Below are 18,310 nucleotides of genomic sequence, written 5' to 3'. Positions count from 1 at the left end.
GCATCATACGAGATGTGGACATGCTCGGCAAGGCCCGCTGCAGTGACCATAGGATGGTAAGAACTCGAATTAGCCTAGACTTGAGGAGGCAGCGGAAGAAACTGGTACATCAGAAGCCGATCAATGAGTTAGCGGTAAGCGGGAAAATAGAGGAATTCCGGATCAAGCTACAGAACAGATATTCGGATTTAACTCAGGAGTGAACCTTAGTGTTGAAGCATTGAACGACAATTTTATGGGCATTATTAAGGAGTGTGCAAAAGAAGTCGGTGGTAACTTCGTTAGACAGGATACCAGTAAGCTATCGCAGGAGACAAAAGATCTCCCCAAGAAACGCCAATGTATGAAAGCTTCTAACCCTACAGCTAGAATAGAACTGGCAGAACTTTCGAAGTTAATCAACAAGCGTAAGAAAGCTGACATAAGGAAGTACAATATGGATAGAATTGAACATGCTCTCAGGAACGGAGGAAGGAAGCCTAAAAGCAGTGAAACAGAAACTAGGAATTGGCAAGAATCAGATGTATGCGTTAAGAGACAAAGCCGGCAATATCATTACTAATATGGATGAGATAGCGCATGTGGCTGAGGAGTTTTATAGAGATTTATGCAGTACCAGTCGCACCCACGACTATTATAGAAGATAGAATAGTGTAGAGGAATTTGAAATCCCTCAAGTAATGCCGGAAGAAGTAAAGAAAGCCTTGGGAGCTATGCAAAGGGGGAAGGCAGCTGGGGAGGATCAGTTAACAGCAGATTTATTCAAGGGTGGTGGGCGGATTGTTCTGGAATAACTGGCCACCCTGCATACGCAATGCTGCATGACTTTGAGCGTACCGGAATCTTGGAAGAACGCAACATAATCCGAATACATAAGAAAGGGGACGCCAAAGACTTGAAAAATTAGACCGATCAGCTTTCTTTCCATTGCCTACAAAGTATTTACTATGGTAATCGCAAATAGAATCATGAACATCTTAGACTTCCGTCAACCAAAGGACCAGGCAGGATTCCGTAAAGGCTACTCAAAAATAGACTATATTCACACTATCAATCAGGTGATAGAGAAATGTGCGCAATATAACCAACCCTTATACATATATAGCTTTCTTTGATTACGAGAAAGCGTTTGATTCAATCGAAACTTCAGCAGTCATGGAGGCATTACGGAATCAGGGTGTAGACGAGCCGTTTGTAAAAATACTGAAAGATATCTATAGCGGCTCCGCAGCCACCGTTGTCCTCCATAAAGAAAGCAACAAAATCCCTAAAAAGAATGGTTTCAGGCAGGGAGATACGATCTCTCCAATGCTATTCACAGCGTGTTTACAGGAGGTATTCAGAGACCTGGATGGGGAAGAATTGGGGATAAGAGTTAATGGAGAATACCTTAGTAACTTGCGATGCACTGATGATGTTGCCTTGCTTAGTAACTCAGGGGACCAACTACAATGCATGCTCACTGACCTGGAGAGGCAAAGCCGAAGGGTGGGTCTAAAAATTAATCTGCAGAAAACTAAAGTAGTGCTTAACAGTCTCGGAAGAGAACAGCAGTTTACGATAGGTAGTGAGGCACTGGAAGTGGTAAGCGAATACATCTACTTAGGACAGGTAGTGACTGCGGATCTGGATCATGAGACTGAAATAATCAGAAGAATAAGAATGGGCTGGGGTACGTTTGGCAGACATTCTCAGATCATGAACAGCAGGTTGCCATTATCCCTCAAGAGAAGAGTATACAACAGCTGTGTTTTACCAGTACTCACCTACGGGGCAGAAACCTGGAGGCTTACGAAAAGGGTTCTACTTAAATTGAGGACGACGCAACGAGCTATGGAAAGAAGAATGATGGGTGTAACGTTAAGGGATAAGAAAAGAACAGATTGGGTAAGGGAACAAACGCGAGTTTATGATATCTCAGTTGAAATCAAGAAAAGGAAATGGGCATGGGCAGGACATGTAATGAGGAGGGAAGATAACCGATGGTCATTAAGGCTTACGGACTGGATTCCAAGAGAAGGGAAGCGTAGCAGGGGGCGGCAGAAAGTTAAGTGACTAGATGAGATTAAGAAGTTTGCTGGGACAACATGGCCACAATTAGCACATGACCGGGGTAGTTGGAGAAGTATGGGAGAGGCCTTTGTCCTGCTGTGGGCGTAACCAGGCTGATGATGATGATGATGACGAAGAAAGATTGACGTCGATGGGAAGACGAAGGTGGCATGACAATAATTAGGTGGTTACTGAAGCGAGGACAATTATAAAAGGACAGTGTAGCGTCGACGGCATGACAACGACTTTGTGGCGACGATGTCGTGATGACGACGGCAGGACGAGAGTTCGATGGCAAAACTGGAGTGACGACGATGCAACGACTACGAGGGCATCACGACCCCGAAATTAGTGGCCCAAGCTATTAGACAACTTGGACCATTGGGTCGGAGTAGAAGGCTGTAGAAGTACTGCATGGCGAGAGTCAGATCACGAAGCTGGAATGACGCCCATGGAACGACCACGACGACACCGCGATCGGGAGCACATATTTAAGCAGGTAGATAACTTGCGACACTGGGTAGGTGTAAGAGACCGCGGATAGACGGACAGACGGACGTCCGAATGAAACTTCCCCTATGTACACTGCAAGGTCCACGATGGTGGCAGAGGGACGAGTTCGTCACTGATGGACGGAGGGACAGACATACAGGCAGACGGACAGACAGACAGACAGATGGACGGACGGACGGACGGACGGACGGACGGACGGACGGACGGACGGACGGACGGACGGACGGACGGACGGACGGACGGACGGACACACACAGAGACGGACGGACACAGAGACGGACGGACACAGAGACGGACACAGACTCAAAACGGCTGCAGTAGGTAAAGAATGCTATTCGCAGTAGAGGAAAACACCGCAATAAAATAGTTTTAATAAAACATGTGTTATAGCTAAATAAGAACTGCAGACGAGGGACCATGAGAAATGTTTCCACCGTTTACGGCGAGACGATGACATTGTACGATGGGTAATTACTTTTTTTTTATTCGCTGAAACATTCTTGCGGCTATCGAAATTCTCACGTGCCGAGCATGAAAAAAGTTGCCGCTTTGTACTTACTTCAAGGTGGTTGGGGGGGAAGGGGGCGGCTGGCGCTCTGGCGGTATGCTTGCTGGTCGTCAGGTTTGGGCAGTAGTTTGTGCGGACGTTTAAAGCAACATAAAAGAAAAAAGTGTTTTATTTGGGTCAATAACATGGAGGAAGGAAACTGAGGAGGGGCCCTACCCCCTCCGCGCGCTAGAAGAAAAGTGTGGAGGAAATGACGTAGTAGGTTCTCCTTTGTTTTGCAGTTTTTTTTTATTTCTTTGCTGTAGTGGCCCCGCCTGTCGGGCCACAATGGCGGCTTTGTTATTGTTCTGTGCGCTCACACGTGTTGCTCCGTAGGTTTCGTACCGTGGCAAAGGCGCCGTGCGGGCAGGTTTGCGTTGGTCCCCGTGTTTTGTTGCGCTATGTTATCTGGACCGCGCTCTACCGGATGTTGCTGTGGCCAGGTGGGACAGGAGGAACTAAAGTTCGAGAAATGAACGCGCATGCAACGCTGTACGCAATGTACCGCGCCACGGCAATGGCAACGGACGAAGAATATCTGCGGAAAATTTTGCCCTCTTTGGCGGAATCCTGCTAACGTGCCATCGCAGGCCGAAACCGATGCGTTTCAGAATCTCTACAATGAACGCCTTGCAGGTCAGTTATTCCTGCTTTTGACAGCACATGGTGCATTTGCGGCACGTAGAACTTACGTTATGAATGCATAGTTCGTGTTCAGTAACAACTTGCTTTTGTGCATATTAAAACACATGTTGCTTAACTGTTGCTTGTTCCTCGCAGTACTCGCGACAGCATGAAGTCTTTTAAGCAGAGCGCGTTCGAGGTTCATGCGCACCTGCACAGGTGTATCTCAATACACGTGTTAATAGAGCGTTACGCAGAATATGTGCATTTTGCGGCCCTCGGCACCGGGCGTTGGCCAGCCGATGTTTTATCCTGGAAGATGGAAAAGAAGCGGCTGCTTTGACTTAAGGAACGAATCCTCCCTACCGCAGGCTGTTAAGAACGGCCCAGCTGTGGTGCAAGTGTTGCCAACCAGTTGCGACGACGGCGGCGTCAACTTTCAAGAAACGCCACCGTTACGCTCTAGCCTCGTCGCCATTGTGAGTTCGGCGGGCCAACTATTGTTACCGAACCCACCAACGCGGACCTGATCTGCTATGAGTGGGGGAGTTGCCGCGGGAACCTCGTCGGAGACCCCTTCCCACGCGCCGACCAAGATGCAAGACAATGGCTACCCGGGCGCGCTACCCGGGTCAGCTCCGAGTTCTACGAAGCCCCTCTGATGTCGGCTCCTGACCGTGCACCTGTGTGTGTGTGTGTGCGTGCGTGTGTGTAAACCGTCCCGCGGAGAGGCGGCGTGTTTACGATGACTGGACGAACTTTTCCGCCACCCTGGAATCGGGGGAGGACCGAGTGTTTATAAACGGCTGTTGTGCGGATGCTCGACACACTCTTCTTAAGCAGTCATGTTGGACTGAGACACTCTCTCAAGCAGTCGTGTTAGACTGACGTACTTTCTCTCGCAGTCATGCTCCACTGATGAACTGCATGTAACTACTGTAAATAAACCCGTATTCCTCGTTCTCGATGAGAAGCAGTCCTTTCCTTCATCAACGTCCTCAGCGTGGATAAGTTGGACGACGGCATGGGCCATTCTAATTCATGCCGGACTCCACTCTTGAGAACGGATCACGAGCTATGGGATTGAGCCCCCAATCCTGACAAGGCGTGTCTTATCTGTGCGCGCTAGAAGCGCGCAGGGAAGTGAAGGTTCGTGGATGCGCTGCAAGGTGTGAGCAAAGCTCCAGAGAACGTACTACGCCCGCGAACACATCAAACGGCTGTTTCATGGTCGCACGTAGGCCGGTTCTAGGCGCGAACTGTTCTGCATCGTGCGCCGGCTGTCGCAAAACATTGGTTCCGTGAAGCTTCACTTACCGTGGGAAGAAGGCTCCTCACGTCGCAGTCAATGAATCTAAACGCGGAGTCAGAAATGGCATTCTGCCTCCTCGCCGGCGCGCTGTCGTAGTGTGCGCGGCCACCCGAAGTTTGTTCAATAAAGCACGACGATTCCTCAAGTCACAGCGAGAATATGTGTTTGTGCTCATAAACTCCAAATGGATCGCAAATAGGTCCGTGTGTCGTACGCTTCTCCAGTGCGTTCTTGCAGTGCAGTGGGAATGCGCACATTTTTTTTTTCGTATCGCCAGACGTCTAGCTCGCAAGACCGTCTGAGAGGCCCTGGAAGCCCAAGCAGAGAAAAGCAAGTAAGCGATAAAAATGACCTTACTTTACAAACACGCAAGAACTGGGCAGCGGCCGGTGCCTATGGTTGATTAAAGCCCCTGCATTTGCGCGCCACGTGTATGGAGGGGCTTTACGGTTGATGGGAACACTACAGTTGGCAGGCCTTATGAGGCATGTTTACTTTCATAAAAGCAGGTAAAAGCAGCCGATTTGACTTCATGGCCCAATTTGCGAAGTTCGTTATGAACTTCTTTGAACATGGCAACGGTAATGCAATGAGACATCGCGATTGCATATTCTTGTTTAGTACTGCTGTGGAGCGCGCGCGTCCGAGCAGCCCGGCGTGGTTTCGCGAGAAATGTAAACAAGAGAGGAGAGTTGGCCCGTTAGGCGGAGCAACGCCATGAGCAACGTCAACTTCCGGCTTCACTTTAGCTTCACAAAGAGTGACGTCAGGGCCCCTCCTGAGTTTCCTTCCTCCATGCAGAAAGCGGCGGCAACGCCATGTTTAAGTTCCTAATCGAGGCACCCGAGAAGTTTCCGCACCAGCGCGCCATAGCGTCATAAATTTTGACGGCGTCTGCCAGCGCCAGTAGTCACTTATTGTTTATCGATAAATATGTACCTGGCGAGGCTGAGCAAAATATTGTGTTCTAAAAAAGCCAAATACTCATCATAGCAAGTTTCTGGAACTTTCATGGAGCCAACGTGGGGAAAGAGAGACAGAGCATTTGAAATTTGTGACGTCACACGACGTCCCGGCTTTGAGGTCTGGGCGCGAAATTTAAGAAATGTGACTTTCGACATCAATTTTTCTTGTAATAATCAACCTATTCTGGCGAAATTAAGCAAAATAGGGTTTTCGAAGTACACATAATCAACATAAGCTGATTTATTGTTTCTCTTCGGTGCCACTTTAATCACAGCGTGGTCGTTCTCACGTTGCGGATTGACCACAGTGAGATGGAAGCCGAACGTCTGGGGGAGCGATTAACGGATCGAAGCTTCAACTTCAAGATGCTGCTCTAGAAGTTCAAACGTCTATGCTGTACAATCCTGACAGCCCATCATTAGAGGCTTCCAAATAAACTGAGAGCTTAGGGAAGCAAGGGACTACTACAGAGTCTTTTTCCGAGAGTATGAAACCGAAAATCACGCCACGTTCAATGAGGTCCTTCGCTGAAAACACAATCTGGGCGTATCGCCTTTGTCGATTGCAGGGAATAGCTTCTGGCGAGATTTTATTGCGATCGCATTCATATGGGCAGTCCAGGGGCATTTTTGCCGTCGCCCTTATGTTCCGTATAAATTCCAAGGGCGGTAACGCCGTCGCCGCGCGCCTTATGCTGTATGTGCGAGTGAAAGCGCTCGAGGGTGAGCTGACGATCGCGGCTCAATCCCGCGTGCGCATGGGAGGAAAGCGGGGAGGAAGCGCGCCGTCTTCCATCGCGCGCAAGGAACCGGGGGACGTTGTACTTCGGCAGCAACTGCTGTGGCGGGTGCATTATCTTGAAAGCGATCTGCTTTGGTGGCAGAGTCTAGGAGGGCCGACGGCTCCTAGCTTAGCGTGTTCTCTGTTCTCGTCTCTCAGTGTCCGTTGAAGCGATAGACAGCTCGCAGCTGCTGCCGCTCTACTTCACGCCAGCTTTTTGACTGCGAGTGTCGGCGGGCATCGAGTCCGTTGTATGTATTGCCATTTGTTGGGCGCGTTGGTAAGCTGACTTGGAAAGCATATTTAGCGCCGAAAATCGAAAAACAAGGACGGAAGGGACACGACATGCATCGTGGTGTCGTCTCCCTTCCGTCCTTGTTTGCGGGCGCTAAATATGCTTTCCTAGTTGTATGTATGTTTGTCTGTGCAGGCTGACGCCATGCTTGCTAATTTATTAGTAAGCGAGTGTTTACAAGTTTACACGACCGATAAAACTATATCCTTATAGTTATTATGACAGTCCACAGATTTGCTATCGCAATCGATACTTGGACTTTCGGGCGAAACTGCGACTTTTCTTGAAAAACGAAACTATTGATAGTGTGCTTGCGTCGACGCCGAGACCTGAAAGTATAGTATAGCTATTGAGTAACACTTCGGGGATTTGCCCATCTCTAAGCTTATCTGCATTCTCGCAGTCGTAAAACAAAATGCTAGTCATATCTTTTGAGTGCCGCACCAAATGTCTACTCTGGCTCGCCTTTCGAAGCCAGCATTGTGGTTAATTTAGGTGAATGCCACCGTTGACAGTATTATTCTTCTTGATACATCACTGAATATAATTAGACGAGTACGCCACTATACAAGCGGCGGTTGAAGCTTTCTGCTCAAAGGAACGAGTCTGGCTATCTTGCCAGACTCGTTCCACCGAGCGTGCGGCAAGGAACAATTCTCGGCATTCGCAGGCACCATGCTTCTCGTCTCAGAGGCCACGCGCGGACTTCGCGCCAGTGCAACTAGATGGCGCAACGTGTCCTGAAAGAAGCGCCAGAGGGGAACCCATTTGCACGGCGCTTTCACTGGCGTTCGCACGCACCGGCGCGCCATGCGTTTCGGAGGCCGTGCCCAGGCATCGCGGCAGCGGTGCTATATGGCACCGAGTGTTCTTAGGGAAGCGCGAAATAGGAGCCCTACTCCTTTTTCAAGTACATGCCTCATACATACCTCGTTCGACGGTGGTAATAAGTTGTGTCGCTATGTAGATTTAATGCTAACACATTACCATCAATAGTCATCGTGAGAAGGATTCTGCCGCATTTTTTTCTTCTTTTTTTCTGTGCGAAGCTTCCTTAGTGAGCTGAACATCTGGCGGAGAAGTTGCCATTTCGAAAGTGTACAGCGAGGACGTAGACATGGGCGAGGATAAGCGCTAGTTCCAACTGAGGTTTTATTATCCAATTTGCGGAGACACTTATGCAATGGGGTGGAAATAATGATAAAAAACACTATAAATTAACGACGATTGACGCAAGGTTAAACAGAGGCACGTGAGTATCAGAAACAACAATAACAAAAAAACAAGAGGCTGCTGCAAGGAATACGGTATATAGTGTGCGCTGAGCGTTGCTCGAGCCCTTTTGTGTGCGCTCTGTCAAAAAGTTCCGAAGCCGCATGCTGCGAATGACAGATGTAGTCGTCGATCCGTGTTTTGTGTGCGGCATTAGTACTACGCCTGCGGTTGCGCAGGCCCGATGAGGCGGTGTCTCTATCTTCCTTGTGTATATATAGGGCGTGCAAAGAGCGGTATATACGTCAGGGGTCCTCGGGGTTCGATCTTTTGACGAGTGCCGTCTTGTTCGTGTCCCACTGGAAGCGTCGTGCACGTGCAGCAAAGCCCAATTGGGGACGGAAGCTTGAAACGCAGTGCGAGCCGATAGACGCGAGGCCCAGACGGGCGAGATTCGAGGCGCCATGTGCTTCATCCGGTGTATATACGCGGGCGCAGATCCTGGGCTGCGGCGTGACCGGCGTGGGCGTGTGGCTGCACGTGGCGTACGGCGGCTACTCGACGCTGCTCCCCACGCACCGGGTGCTCAGCGCCGACGGGCTCTGCCTCACCGCGGGCGCCATCACCTTCCTCGTGGCCTTCCTCGGCTGCTGCGGCGCCTGGTTCCAGAGCCGGTGCATGCTCGCCACGGTGAGTGTATACACTGCATGCAGCCATTCATTGGCTGTATTCCTAGTACGGGCTCGGTGTTTTCAGGAGCGGGAGGCGGGGCTGTAGCGCTTTATCTCTGTGAATGAATAGAATAACCAAGACTCCCGGGAGCCGAGATGACGCCTACGTATCGCCCAGCGAGCGGCACGCAGCGTCCACCTATACGCGACCCAACCTGCTGACCAAGCCGCAGGAGTATCGCTGGATGCGGCAGACGAATCGTCTCTGTCCGTGCTTCGAATTCGTGGTTCGTGCCAGCAGCGAACCAGACAGACCCAGTGACCTCTTTCGGGACTTAAATAGCTAGGCAACACTGCCTTTCGTTGTCCTTGCCTACGGTGTTCCAGCTGTCGTGCACCAATATTTAAAAATATGCAAACGCCACGTAGCCATAGACAGAACCAAGGTAATGTTGTTTGCTGTCGCTTGGAGGTACTCGGATCTTTTTTTTTTCATTCCGCCTAATTAGATAATTATTCTTAGTTTATTAATCAACTTCTCAAATGTTATAAACATATGAAAAGTGTCAAGGAGAAATTCGTAGAGGGACGTGGAAACACTCCCGATGCAGCTTTCTGTTGCTCAATACGTGCTGCATAAGAGTGTTTCTCCGAGCGTGAAAGAAGCTCACGAATACACGCGAAGTGCCTCGAAGATCCAGTTGCGCGGAAATTTTGCATGTATTTGCGGGCTTCTTTTACGCTCGGAAAAACACTTTTATCTAGCACGTATTGAGCTACAGAAAGCTGCATCGGGAGTGCTTTCATGTCGCCTTACAATTTTCTCATTGACACTTTTCATCTAACTATAACATTTTAGAAGTGAATTAAGACTAATTATCTAATTAGGCAGAATGCAACAGATACTTGGAGTATCTCCAAGTGACGGCAAACAACATTACCTCAGTTCTGTCCATGGCTACGTGGCATTTGCATATGTTTAAATTTTGGCACATATTAGTTGGGGCAACCCTGTATGGTTGGCTGCATGCGTTGGCGGTTTCAAATTATAGCCGCAGCTGCTTGGCAAGGCTCATGCACACCGGACTTTTGTTGCTATTGCCCGCACCGAAAACTCTAGATGTTTAGCTATTTGAATTGAGGATTCAGGTAATACGCACAGTTTGCCTCAGAGTGCGGCTTCATGGCAATGCACTGTGCATTGCTGTATGCGAAGTCAGCGCTGTCGTGATGCGCACCTCATCGCATGTACAGTCAAACCTCGATATAACGAACACGCATATAACGAATTATTGAATATATCGAACTCTTCCGAAATATTTTTGTCAAACACATGTATTTTTAACTTCCTATAGCGAACGCGGTTTGGCATAAAACGGATATAACGAACTTCGCGACGCCAAGCCCTACCTCACTTTAATAGCAGGCGGCAGGCTTCGTTGCACTACAAGTGTGTTGCGCGGCGCAGCAAACGTTCAGGACTACCTCGCAGGCGCTGACAGCACCAGAGATGCCACGTCGTCATCGAGAGTTGACAGCCAAAGAAATCGTCCGCATCTCACAACCGCTGACAGCGCCGCTTCAGCAGCGGCGGCAGCGGCGTGATGGAATGTTGCTTTTGCGTTTTAGTGTTGAGGCCTGGAACGATGAGGCCTGGAACGATTTTTCGCGTTTTGTTGCTGACATGCCCGTAACAATGACTGTAGAAGACTTCGTAGGTGGCGACGACATCTCAGCGACCACGGCTGTAGTGACGGACGCAGAAATCGCTGCGGAAGTGTCTGAACATCCCGCAGACGAAGCTCAGGCTGACCCTGTAGACGATGAGAACATTCCGACTTCACAAGAAGCACTTGCTGCCTTGGATTTACTGCGCCCCCACTGCAGTGCTATTGAGGGCAGTGGGTTTGCCCTTGCTGAGTGTTTGCAAACTGTGGAACAGGGCGTGATACGGAATGCCATCAACACCAAGAAGCAGGCCGCGATAACGCAGTTCTTTGTGCGTAAATAAATGAACGTGACCCAAGTAAGCATCGTTCGAGTTTCTGTGCCTTCTCTGATTGAATTTTGCTCCTCTTGCATGTATTTTTTACTAAATTTTATATTACGAATTATGGATATAGCGAACTAATTTCCGACTTTTTAACTGTTCGTTATAACGAGGTTTCACTGTATTCTGGAGCTTTGTGGTAAGGGCCTGTTCGCGTGAATGTGTAGGCGTTGTCCTATGCTGTTATTTTCGCTGGCTGCGTGCACCAGCTTTTTCTTTCTTTCTTTTTCTGATTGTCGTGATTCGGGCTGATGGTTATACGCGTGAAAACATGTGTGCACCCTATATAGAGAGGCCAACATATTTCAGCATGTGCCCCCTCCTCTTTTAAAGTGAATATGTTTCCTTGGCTCTTTCGCCCATTCTCGTGGTCATTAGTATAGGTGGTTGGACTACACATGGGCACCGATGCAAATGGCGAGCTGCCGTGGCGGCGTGTAGTGGCTTCGCAATTGCGCTTTGTTAGCCCGATTGTTCGCGGGCTCGAATCCCGGTGGCGGCCGCATTGTGATGGGGGGGGGGGGGGGGGCTAAATTCGATAACGCGCCCCTGTATTGTGCATTGGGTGCGCGCTAAAGAACCTCGGGTGGTCAGAGTTAATTCGCATTCCGCCACTACAGCGTTCCTTATAATCATGTCCTGGTTTTTGGTAGGTAGAGCTCCAGCCTTTAGTTTAATTAACTTTTCATGCAAAGGGTGAAGCGGTATGAGCCTTCGAATAGAAGATGAAGAAGCGCGAGAACCGGGAGACAGGAGAAGAGAAGAATGAAGTGGGAATAAAAATGTAGACAAGATGGACGCCAGTTCCACAGCAATGCTTTACGTCTACTGTGTCCTTTAAATAGGAACGCTACATTATTTTGGCGCAGTCGGCAGCGAACTCCAACATGTGGGTGAGATTTTTCCTTGAGGAGACCTCCGCGGACAAGATCATCTTTTCGAGATACCAAGCTGAAGATGAACCAGCGGTGGAACTACCTCGCGAACTCAACTCGGCAGAACTCATGAACCTGGTTTTAGAGAAGGCTTCCATGGACCCTGATGAACTACGTCGGAAGGGTGCTGTGAACGTGAACTTGCCTCTGGTGATCTTCGACGAATTAGTTCTTCAACCGATGCGTCGACAGGACTCTGGATCACAGTCGTCGACGGAAGAGGTGAGCCTCGTTTTGAAAGCACTTCGGCTACAACAAGAACAGATTTCGCAACAAAACCAGCTGGTGACATCGCTTATAAGCTCTTTAAACGCTGAGAAGTCAGTGACTAAATTTGTAGAACCCGATGCATTCGACGGCATGTCATCAAGTCCAGAAGGTTGGCTTGAATTCTATGACTATGCTGCTGGGAAGAACAACTGGCACTCTAATGAGGACAAGATTACTAACATGCGTAGTTACTTAAGCGGTGTTGCACGGAAGTGGTATGATTTGCACATTATTGAAGAGGCTGGCAACTCTTGGAATCAGTGGAAAGAAAAATTCTTGACGACATTCCGAAGCAACCCAGTGCAAAGGTGGGACGCCGCGCTTAATTTCAAATTCAAGCAAGGCTCCCTCGTCGAGTATTTCTTTGACAAATGCCGCCTTTTAAAGCTGGCCGAGCCTCTGCTTCCTCCGTCTGCCGTAGTAGCACTAATAATGCACGGACTGCACGCGCAAGTCCTGAAGCAAGTGCAAATACGGTCACCTAAAACTATGGACGGGCTCCTGGAGTGCCTTCACGACATATCATTTACTTCAGAAGAAAATATAAACGCTAGCTCAAGCGGTCGCTTCACACGGTCCGGCGCGGATTGGTCAAGCCGTAATCAGCGAGAACCGCGCCGCCTTGCAGGCGGCACAGAGAACTTGGGTTGGCGCGCTCCCAGAGGTCGGGTGCATAACGTCGACAGCGACCCCGTTCCCCTCCTTTCGGACGCTGAAGAGGCTCCGACGACAACAAAACTGATAAACAAGGGTAATCAGTCCGACCCGATGACCACAACTGAGACTGTTTATTTAACTTGCTCTAGCCTACTTCACATCCCTGTCAAAGTGGGAAACAGACATATGATGGCTTTGGTTGACAACGGTGCCTCTGTGTCTATAATTAATGCCAAGCTGGTAGATGCAAGTCACCTGCATAGTGGAAGAGTACTACGGGTGCAAGGCTACGACGGAAAAGTGACAATGCACAATCAATGGGCCTCAGTAAACATCGAGTTCCAAGGTCATCAAATAGAGAGTGAAGTACTGGTGATTGAGGGGGTGACGTATGACTTTCTGCTATCCAGACCAGATATAAAGAAACTAAAAATCAACGTTTACTGGGACGATGCTGTTTTAGTGGAAGGACTATCAAGGCAAGAGACACAGCCTGATAGAAAAGATAACCTGCGAGTTGTCAAGTGCGCGAGGGATATTGCAAGGACCTATCCTGAACTGGTATGCATAGGAAGCTACCCACCAGCGATGACGTCACACAAGGTGCCTTTCGAACTAACCGACAAGACTGTCATCCGAAAATCGCCTTATAACATGTCAAGAGAGCGCAAGATATGGTTGAAGAAGGAATTGCAGGAGATGCTAGACGCGAATATAATCCGGCCTTCGGTGTCACCCTTCGCCTCTCCCATAACTATTGCGCCGAAAGAAGATGGAACTTTCAGACTGTGCACAGATTACAGGGTTCTCAACCGCCAGACAGAGCTTATACCATTTCCCATGCCGAAGATAGACACGATTATAGATGAGACAGGTGGTTGCCGATGTTTTTCACGTATTGACTTGTGCAAAGGTTTCTGGCAGATCCCGCTAACCGAAGAAACAAAAATGTACACTGCTTTTATCACGCCCTTCGACCTGTACGAGTATAACCGGCTTCCTTTCGGCTGGAAAAACTCACCAGCATGGTTCCAGAAGATAATGAACGAAGTCCTGAAGCCTTTCCTAGGTGTCTTTTGTAACGTGTACATCGACGATATTATCGTCTTCTCCAAAACAGAGGCAGAGCATCAGGAACACCTGTCCCAGGTATTAAATGCCTTGAGCTTGGCACACCTCAAGGTTAATTTTAAGAAAAGTGCGTTCTTTCAAAGAAAAGTTGTGTTTCTTGGAAGAGTCTTTGATGGGACTACCAAAAGCACGAAACAAGAGTCCGTTGAGAGGATATCCCAACTGGTAAAACCATATGACGTCCACTCATTGCGTGTGTTTTTGGGATTAGCAGGACATTTCAGACCTTTCATAAAAGACTTTGCCATAAAAACAAGATGCCTCACGCGCCTAACGCAGAAAGCAGTTCCATTTGAGTGGGATGAGGAATGTGAGAGAGTCTACCGTGATCTGGTGCACAGAATCTCTGCTGACCCTATTCTACGCATACCAGATTTCACTTTACCCTTTGAACTGAATACCGACGCCTCACATTATGGAACAGGTGCAGTCTTGTACCAGAAATGTCCAGAAGCATCCGGCCGAGAAAAGCGACACGTAGTAGGCTACTACAGCTACACCCTCAAGCCACCTGAAGTCAACTACACCACTACTGAAAAGGAAGCGCTTGCAGTCCTTAAAGCAATTCAGTACTTCCGTACGTACCTAGAAGGTGCGAAGTTTACTTTGTTCACCGATCACCAGGCCCTCACTCATCTCTTGAATATGACCCAACCTAAGGGACGTATCGCCAGATGGGTGAACTATTTGCAGCAATTTGATTTCACCATCTCCCACAGACCTGGACCCCTTTTGACTGATGCAGATGCATTGTCTAGACTGATGATACAGGCCGAACAGTCTGAAGAAATCAATGAAGTAAAATTGTGGGAAGGCACTGAACAATTGATGTTTATGGAAGGTCGCTATCAAGTCCCGCCAACGCTGATTTCAAAGGTTCTTTATTTGTACCACGATAGCCCAGAATCTGGAGGACACGACGGATTTTGGCGCACCTACAACAAGCTAGTCAAGAGATTTACGTGGCCTCACATGAAAGAAGACGTCAAGCAATACGTTCGTTCATGCCACCTTTGTCAAGTCAACAAAGTGAAATATAAGCAGCCTACGGACGCCATGATAATACCTGGCCACTCGAACGTGCCTTTTGAAGTTATACACCTTGATTTTGCCGAGCTGAATAAGAAACGAGAAGGAGTCCGAAAAACGCAAGCTTTTCTTCTGGCCATAGATGAATGCACCAGGATGGTCGCGGCACGGGCAGGAAAAGAAGATGCGAATAGTGTCATCGCCCTTCTCGAACGGGAAATGTTTAGGACAACCAGGACGATTGTATGTGACAACGGTCCAGCGTTCAAGAGTGAAAAGCTAGCAAGATGGGCTCGAGACCATAATATATCAATCAAATTCTGTGCGCCATACCATCCCGCAGCGAATGGGCCTGCAGAGCGTGCTATACGAGATGTAAAACAATACATCAGGATGTACGATAGTTTCCCTGGTGGTTGGAAATGCTCTTTAGAAGCAGCTGTACGACATCACAATCGCTCCTACACCAGTGGCTTGGGATGTAGCCCGCAGTTCGCTTCTTCAGGAGAGACCCCTATTCTTCAGGCGGACCGTGAATTGGGGCTGTTAGAAAATCTCAAGATCGTCGAGGAGAGGAAACAAAAATCGCAGGAGGAGAGGTACCGTAAACGAATGAAACAAAATTTTGACAAGAGACATTGCTTAGATATCCCAGACATTCAAGTCACCGACCTCATTCTAGTTAGGAAAGGAGCAAGAGAATCCAGTGCCAAATTTTATGGTCCTTACTCTGTGACAAAGACAGCCACTCAGAAAGGAATATTGAAGACTGTGTGGTACATTGGTGAACGGGGCGCAGTTGAATGTGCTTCGATTGGAAACGTTTTCAAGTATTACCCCAGGAGGGGTTAGCAAAAGAAACCTGGAAGGGTGAAGCGGTATGAGCCTTCGAATAGAAGATGAAGAAGCGCGAGAACCGGGAGACAGGAGAAGAGAAGAATGAAGTGGGAATAAAAATGTAGACAAGATGGACGCCAGTTCCACAGCAATGCTTTACGTCTACTGTGTCCTTCAAATAGGAATGCCACAAGAGTTAATTCGCATTCCGCCACTACAGCGTTCCTTATAATCATGTCCTGGTTTTTGGTAGGTAGAGCTCCAGCCTTTAGTTTAATTAACTTTTCATGCAAAGGGTCTCGTGCGCAACCAATTGGTGCGGCGTATATGATATTAAACAGACATTTGGTGCAAACGGCGTTTTTACAGACTTACGAGTTTCAGTTGCGGCATTTGCAATGGTAAAACAAATCTTTTGTCAGATTTCATGAAACATCTAGAGCTGTTGCACGAGGTTGTGAAAAATAGGCAGTGGGCGGCAGTGTGAAGTAAGGTAGTACTCGGCTCCGTCATAGACGTGTGCCTTCGTAACATCGTCTGTGTACATAGTTGTGCTTGCAGGCGAATAGCCGGGCCTGCTCGCATGCACGGTATCGCGTGGGAGCTTTTGGGCATCCGAAGGTTTAAATGTTGCGGTGGAACGCTCGGTGGAACGCTCCCTCCTTGCTTTCCTCCTGTGGCGGCCGCAGAAGTTGGTGGTTTCACTGCGTGATTCCGTAGAAAACTGCGCAACTAATCAGCACATGTGTACCGGTGCCGGAGCCTTCCGCGGTCACCAAAAAGAAAAAAAATCAATCAAACAAACAAAAAATCAAATAAATAAATAATAAATAAAAAAATGGCTGTGGCTTAGGTAAGGTTAAGCCCAGGATGCGAAGCATACTAGCCTTTATTTTAGTTGTTGAACCACTGTTTAGCCTGGTGAACTGCTGTTGCTTGGCTATATTTGGTTCGGCTAGACGAAGAAACAACTCATGCATTACTGCTTCGCCTTCAAGAGTGGAACGCGACAGCGTTCCCGTCGACCCGCCAAGGGGTGTAAGACAATGGGCTACAGGGCAGCGACTACGCGCCCCGCATTGGACGCGGTGAGCGTCGAGCAAAGCAGCGGTCGGCGCGGCAACGAAATGTGCGCCTGAGCAAGAGACGCACGCCTTAGAAACAGCTCGTTTCTAAGGCAACACCGCATTCACTAGAGGCGCTTTTGTACCGCTTTGAAGCATCGTACTCGTGGCTCAGTGGTAGCGTCTCCGTCCCACACTCCGGAGACCCTGGTTCGATTCCCACCCAGCCCGTCTTGCAAGAGTTGAGCCAAAGCCACTTCTCCTCTGTCGTGACGTCACGGTGTCACGTGGTTTCAAGGTGACACCGCCGCGCCTGAGGAGCTGGGTTGAGCTCTCGTAATATGCTTCGCATAAAAATTTGAGGACGCTTACAACTGTAGCTTATGTAGCCTTAATGTTTGCCGAGAAACGCTGGTGGCGAAAGCTATGCATGAAGGTGAGCTTTCTGGTAGAAATGCGGCCTCTTGTGTGGGCCTCATGCACAGCCACAGCAAAAAATTACAAGATTTTCAGGTTTCTGTTATTGTTTCCCACTTTTAATATTTCAGTATGAGAGGATTTAACATAAAAAACATGCACTGTCGGTTTTTTGTTTTGTGACATTTGTTGATGGGCTGTCAATCTCAAAATTCTGAGAAATAACTTTGCCAAGAACGTAAGACAAGGTATGAGCAACTTTAGTGATGGAATGGTGTGGCAATATTCGTATAACCTGGATATACCGCCTGTCCTATAGCAAGGCGTGGCATATACCATATACATACACCTAAATATATACGGCATTTCTCGCTCACGGACATATGCGCCAGTGCCGACACCGGAGTTTCTGTGACATGGGTCCCTTAATGTTGTCGCGTTAATAACTTCATAAATAGCACATAGAAGCAGTGTGTACCTCACTCTCGGATATATTGCACAACGGGTACTGCTGTGGCTACCATACGGATAAACGCTGCCTAAAACTCCTGTCTATGTTTGTTTATTATTTTATGTCACGAGCAGTAGTCTTCTCAGCTGCAGCATCTGGTGATCTAGGCTACTCAGATATCGCTGCCATGAATGTAGCACACATGACAGAGTTCTTGAACATATTCAACTTGTCAAAACGTGGACCATGCGAATGGTGAATATCTGCTAGTAATTATTGGGCGTGTAAAAGTATGTCTATTTTGTATAGCAGGTGCAGCTTATCACAAAAAGTAAATGGCAGCCAGTCGTTGCAGGCAGTGACCTTATGCCTTTTCTTTTTCACAAATTTCTGAGCATCACCTGTGCATTCGATGCACAGTTTACATGGGGCCCTAATTGGCGCATAGTCAGTTATACCAGCAATATTTTTCTGTCTTATCTGCATCATAATCTGCA

At 48.4% G+C, this 18,310-nt stretch overlaps 1 protein-coding gene across 2 annotated transcripts in view; it reads left to right on the top strand.

The window, feature by feature from the left end:
* Tsp5D (Tetraspanin 5D) overlaps window positions 1–18,310 on the top strand; it is an 86,988-nt gene that overhangs the window by 39,074 nt on the left and 29,604 nt on the right. For both annotated transcript variants that reach the window (XM_065432067.2, XM_065432066.2), the window contains exon 3: window positions 8,800–8,991. In XM_065432067.2, the coding sequence (XP_065288139.1) occupies window positions 8,800–8,991 (192 nt within the window). The remainder of the gene's footprint in view (window positions 1–8,799; window positions 8,992–18,310) is intronic.

Source organism: Dermacentor albipictus, chromosome 3, assembly GCF_038994185.2.
Source record: "Dermacentor albipictus isolate Rhodes 1998 colony chromosome 3, USDA_Dalb.pri_finalv2, whole genome shotgun sequence".
NCBI classification, from domain to species: Eukaryota; Metazoa; Arthropoda; class Arachnida; order Ixodida; family Ixodidae; genus Dermacentor; species Dermacentor albipictus.
Note: the sequence above shows the minus strand (reverse complement) of the source record. Positions and strands in the feature narration are given on the sequence as shown.